Source organism: Eurypyga helias, unplaced genomic scaffold, assembly GCF_000690775.1.
Source record: "Eurypyga helias isolate BGI_N326 unplaced genomic scaffold, ASM69077v1 scaffold31354, whole genome shotgun sequence".
NCBI classification, from domain to species: Eukaryota; Metazoa; Chordata; class Aves; order Eurypygiformes; family Eurypygidae; genus Eurypyga; species Eurypyga helias.
Genome location: NW_010247418.1, coordinates 15,072 through 20,148, shown reverse-complemented (window position 1 = coordinate 20,148; position 5,077 = coordinate 15,072). Strand labels below are relative to the sequence as shown.

Sequence of the window (5,077 nt, the reverse complement as noted above, 5' to 3'; positions counted from 1 at the left end):
AGTCCTAGTTTAAGACAGCAGTCAATTTTCTTACAGGCTGCATGTCGCTCAAGAAATCTGGACAAGCCACTGTGTATTAACACATCAGGTTGCTCATTTTCATTTCTCTTTGCAGGGGATGCTTCTGGGCATTGTTGGGAAGGTCGGCTCTGGCAAAAGCTCTCTGCTTGCAGCCATCACTGGGGAGCTAATTAAGTAAGTAGCCTAAAGGCTTCTCCCTGCATGGTCCCTCCATACCACGGAAGGCAGGGACTATCCAGTGCTATCTCTATTTGTAGGCTGTTTTGATTTGCCAACAGTTGGCCTTTCCACCCACTTCTGGTGTGCTTGCAGACAGGGTGGACGAGTGTATGTGTGTGACCTGGAGCAAGGATTTGGTCTGGCCACACAGGAGCCTTGGATACAGTTTAGCACTGTCCGTGAGAACATCCTTTTTGGGCGGGAATATGATGCCAAGCTGTACGAAGAGGTGGTGGAGGCCTGTGCTCTCTCTGAGGACCTGAATGTGAGTGCCTAAACTGTAAACCTGTCTGGGCCACCTTGGCCAGCTTTTACATCCAGCCTGAGCCACACTGGGAGCAGTTCTCCTTCTTTCAGGCTGTAGGCTGCTTTTCTGGTGTCCCAGTTACACAGCGTTACTCTGATTAGCAATGCCAGACCGTACTTGGCCCCACGGTTCTTTAAGGTGTGAACTCACTCTGGATGGTTTCTTCTGCTGAGCCAAAAGATCTTGATCCTGGGGAAAGGAGATGTTCTTGCAAACCTGATGACTTCTGGGTTTTTCAGGCAAAACTGATCAGCAGCACATGCTTTTTTGGATCAGAAAGAGCTTCCCTGGGATGTGGAAGGCCTGAGTCTGTGGTCCTCCTGTCAGTAATACACATATTCTGGGTTTCAGGCTTATGGCACTATTAGCCAGCTATCCTGGCTGTTACATGTGGTAGGAAGCTAGCTGCCTTCTCCTGATTTATAACCTGATGCCTGATTTTTTGAAGTGCCAAGCACTAGGAGCTCCTGTTTGCTTTGGCAGGAACCATGAATACTCTGTAAAGGCAAGACATTTATTAGAGAAGTAGTAGACTATGCCCATGCTACCAAATCAAGAGGAAACTCTTTCCGCCTACCGAAACCCTGTAGTTTTTACTGTTAATTTTTTTGGATGGGCCCTGGCATGATGCTGGTGTCGGCACAGCTCTTGCTTTCCCAGAAAATTCCCGTGTGCAATTTCAGAGTTGTCTCAGACCAGAAGTTGCTCTCAATGTGTAGTTCAGATGTGGCCACCCTGTTCTGGAGTGTAAGAGAGTTTAGTTGCATAAATCCCAAGCTTGCCAGTTGTCTGCAGAACCGGTGTGTAGACTGTTGTATTGTTTCATTTTTGGTAAGGTGTCACCCTAAGGAATTATTACCAAAGGCAGGAGAGGTACCCCAGTGTCCTGGCTTTGGGTCCCCAGTAGTTTCCTGTCCCTTCTAAATAGATTTTCTCAATTGTTTCAGATTTTACCAGCAGGTGACCAGACAGAGGTGGGTGAAAATGGTGTGACACTCAGTGGGGGACAGAAGGCTCGAATAGCCCTTGCCAGAGCCGTTTACCAGGTAAATAGCAAAGGAATCATGCTGTGGCAGACTGTGCCCACTGCCAAATCAGGTGTAAAGAAGCTGGAAGCACCCAGCTATACAAAGTGCTCTGGCAGCATGTCTTAATCTGCATCGTGGTGGCCTAAAGGTGCTGGTGGCGTGCCACACAGGGGCACTCATGCTTTTCTCTACAGCACTGCCTGCTCTGGCAGGACCAGCAGCTGTATCCTTCCTTGCCTTTTGTCTCCCTGTCAGGCAAAAGAGCTTTACCTCCTTGATGATCCCCTGGCTGCTGTTGATGCAGATGTAGCCAACCATCTTATGCGGAAATGCGTTCTCGGCGTTCTCAAACACAAGACCAGGATCCTTTGCACCCACAGGACAGAGTTTTTGGAGAAGGCTGATGCCTTGTTGTTGATAGACAATGGCAGGGTAGTACAGACAGGTATGCTGTCTGCCTTCTCAGGCATTCGTTTGTGCCTGTGTGCTGGGTTTGGAATAGCCTGAGCAAAGACAGACATAAGGGAGTAGGATTAACTAGTGGGGAACCCAGTGATAAAGAGCTTGAGGACACTGCGTGTGGGCAAAGATGGGGTGGAAGAGAATGTGCAGATGCACAGATAAAACAGGACAGCTCTGGAGGTGGGAAGCTGATAGGCAGAAGGCCACAGCAGGCTGTATGGAATGAGGCCTTCAGGGGTGCAGCTGCTGTGGGAGAAAATAGGGAATGAGAGAACAAAACTGGGCCATTTCATAGCAAGAGACAGTGAGTAGCTGGCATCTGTTTCTTACAGACTCTGAAGCATTTGCCTGTCTCTCTTTGCAGGCACACCAGCTGATATCCTGCCACTCATGGAAGCCTTCCCAAAATTCAAGGATATGGACAAGAAGGATAAAGGTCTGTACCTGGTGAGCTTGAGGGTGGCTGGGGCGTCACAGCTCAGCTGACCACCCAGGCAGAACCTGTACCTGAGGGCTGCTGGCTTTAGAGCAGAGCTGCCGCCACCTCGCTCTGCTGTGGCAGTGCTCATCTGTGGGTGGTAGAGGCAGAGGAGGACCATGTGTCAATGGGTGTTGGTCTGGCGCAGTATTTGAATCTCTTGTTGCACTTGCAGTCCAGTTTTGGATGAAGATCTGCCAGAATTGGTTTACCTGTCTTGAAAGAGGAGAGAAGAGAGAAGAAAAGTCTCCCGCACAGCCTAGACTTGCTCTGTTCACAGCAAGGAGCAGCAGCTGTAGGAGGAGCTTGCATCACACTGACTTTTGCTTTTGCCTCCATTCCCACAGCCCTTGATGAACAGGGCCAAGAAGAGGCCATAGAGACAGAAGCAGAAGAATCAACCCAAAACAATCATCTCATCTGCAAGGAGGAAGAGAAGAAGGAAGGGGCGGTGGCTTTTCAGGTGTACAAGGCATATTGGCTGGCAGTGGGCAGCTGGTTGGCGTTATCCATCCTCTTCTCACTGCTCCTGATGCAAGGTGAGGCAGTAGCCCAGCAGCACATCTCTCTTTAGACATTCCTCTCCTCTTATTCCCTGGTTGTGTGAAGTCCAAGGATGAAGACAGGCCAGGGATTGCTCCCTGCAGCAGCAAGACCCCTTTTCTCTTCCCTGAAGTAGCACAGTTGGGAGGGGGCACATGTGGGAACAGGATCTGGCACCTCACCGCTGCAGTTGCATGTCTGCTCCCCTAGTAGCGCCCTGTTGATGCTGCAGCTCGAGGCTGTTCCCCTGCTCGTGCCCTACTAGTAACAGTGGAGAATGAAGGCAGAGGAAGACTAGACCAGGCGGTGAGACAGTAAGAAGTGTTGTCCAGCAGTTCCCCTCCAGCTTTTCTGCTTCGTATTTGCTGATTCAAAGGTTGAATCCCTCTTTATGCACTCTGCCTTTCTCTGTAGCATCCAGAAATCTCTCAGATTGGTGGCTGTCACACTGGATCTCCAGCATATCCCAGACAGCAAATACCTCTGTGATGGTCTGCTCAGCTTCCCCTCCTTCCCCAGAGCTGCTTCTCTTCTCCACTGTTGGGCTTGTGTAAGTGAATCTGGTCAGGAGATGCCAAAGGCAGCTGGAAACACACTCCCATTTTGCCGTTCAGTGCATTTCTGTGAAGATCCTTGTTGAGGGTGGGAGCAGCACCAAGGGAAGCAGATGAGGCCACAGAAGGGCAGCCACCACAGCCCCTTTCTTGACCACCCTGCTGCAGGGGATCTGTGTTTCTACTTTGACAAAGAAATCAAAATCTCTGACCTGATGCCATGCCCAAAGGGCTTCTGCCTGGGGCTGATGGAAGACCCCTACCTGCATAGTAATCAGTGTTTGTCCCAGCATGCCAAAGGGGTGGTGTCTCATGGGAGTGTCAGGATGGAGTATCCTGGTTTTCCTTTGAGTATGCTCCTGGGTTCACATGCCCTCTCTGTGAGTTTACTGTCATGGGGACGCTGACAGATTCATAATCTTCCTCCTTGTATTCCAGCTCCCCCATTCAAGCTCTGGACACCACCCTAGTCCCTTCCAATGGTTCGCTGGATGTGAATTTCTACCTGATGGTTTATGGGAGCATTGCAGGGGCCAACTCCCTCTTCACCATTCTTCGGGCCTTCCTCTTTGCTTACGGCACTATCCGTGCTGCCACTGTCATTCACAGCCGACTGCTCCAGAGGGCTCTAAAGGTAACGGTCATAAAGTCCAGGGCAGGCTGGGGCTCCTGCAAGTCGCTCTGTTGTTCTCACAGTTGGGAGTAAGGGTTTGGGAAGTGGATTAGGGTTTCTGCTAGTATTAGCTCCACACAGGGATATCAAAAAAGGGCTGCACCACAGCCAGCACACAGGCCCAATGAGCGGGCATTCAAAATGTGTCCTGTAAGCCTTATTCCATTCCATGAAGGGGTGTTTTATGGCTGTCACCTGCATCTGTTCACTCATTAGGCTTAGATATATAGCCAAGGTGAGGGCCAATTGAATCAAAATAGCTTTTGAAGGATCATGAGCTCAGATTCAGATGAGATTGGAAGGAGTCATACTCAAGATTTTGGGCTGATGTTGGCGTGTGCCAGTTAACTTTCTTGAGAAGCTGGGCTTCCTTGGGTCTTCAGACTAGAATTAGGATTAGCAGATTGGAAGATAGGATTAAGGGTTAGGGTTAGAGGATTGTCCCACTGGCTACTGGTGAACCAGTACAGGATCTGGCTGACTGCTCTCTAGGTAGCTGTCTGCCATTTGCCAGAGAAAGGGCTCCTTCCTTTTGCCACGCGAGCAGCATGAGTTGTTTGACTGCGAGTGGATGCTGGCTTTGGAGCCTGAGGTTTGTTCTCCAGCTGAGGAAAGAAAGGGGCTGTGGTGGCTGCCCCTTTGTGGCCTCATCTGCTCCCCTTGGTGCTGCTCCCCTGGGCACTGTTCTGTGCCAGTCGCTGCAGCTGCCTGTCTCTTACTTTCTGGTTCCCTTGTTGCCAGGCCGCAGTGACCTTCTTTGACACCACACCAACAGGCCGGATCCTGAACCGC

General features: G+C 50.4%; 1 protein-coding gene across 1 annotated transcript in view; it reads left to right on the top strand.

Annotated features, from left to right (window-relative positions):
• ABCC10 (ATP-binding cassette, sub-family C (CFTR/MRP), member 10) overlaps positions 1–5,077 on the top strand; it is a 15,791-nt gene that overhangs the window by 5,543 nt on the left and 5,171 nt on the right. Inside the window, exons 6-14 of the mRNA XM_010150724.1 lie at positions 116–195; positions 334–505; positions 1,495–1,593; positions 1,831–2,020; positions 2,402–2,473; positions 2,863–3,054; positions 3,473–3,608; positions 4,051–4,246; positions 5,027–5,076. Coding sequence (XP_010149026.1) covers positions 116–195; positions 334–505; positions 1,495–1,593; positions 1,831–2,020; positions 2,402–2,473; positions 2,863–3,054; positions 3,473–3,608; positions 4,051–4,246; positions 5,027–5,076 — 1,187 coding nt within the window. The remainder of the gene's footprint in view (positions 1–115; positions 196–333; positions 506–1,494; positions 1,594–1,830; positions 2,021–2,401; positions 2,474–2,862; positions 3,055–3,472; positions 3,609–4,050; positions 4,247–5,026; position 5,077) is intronic.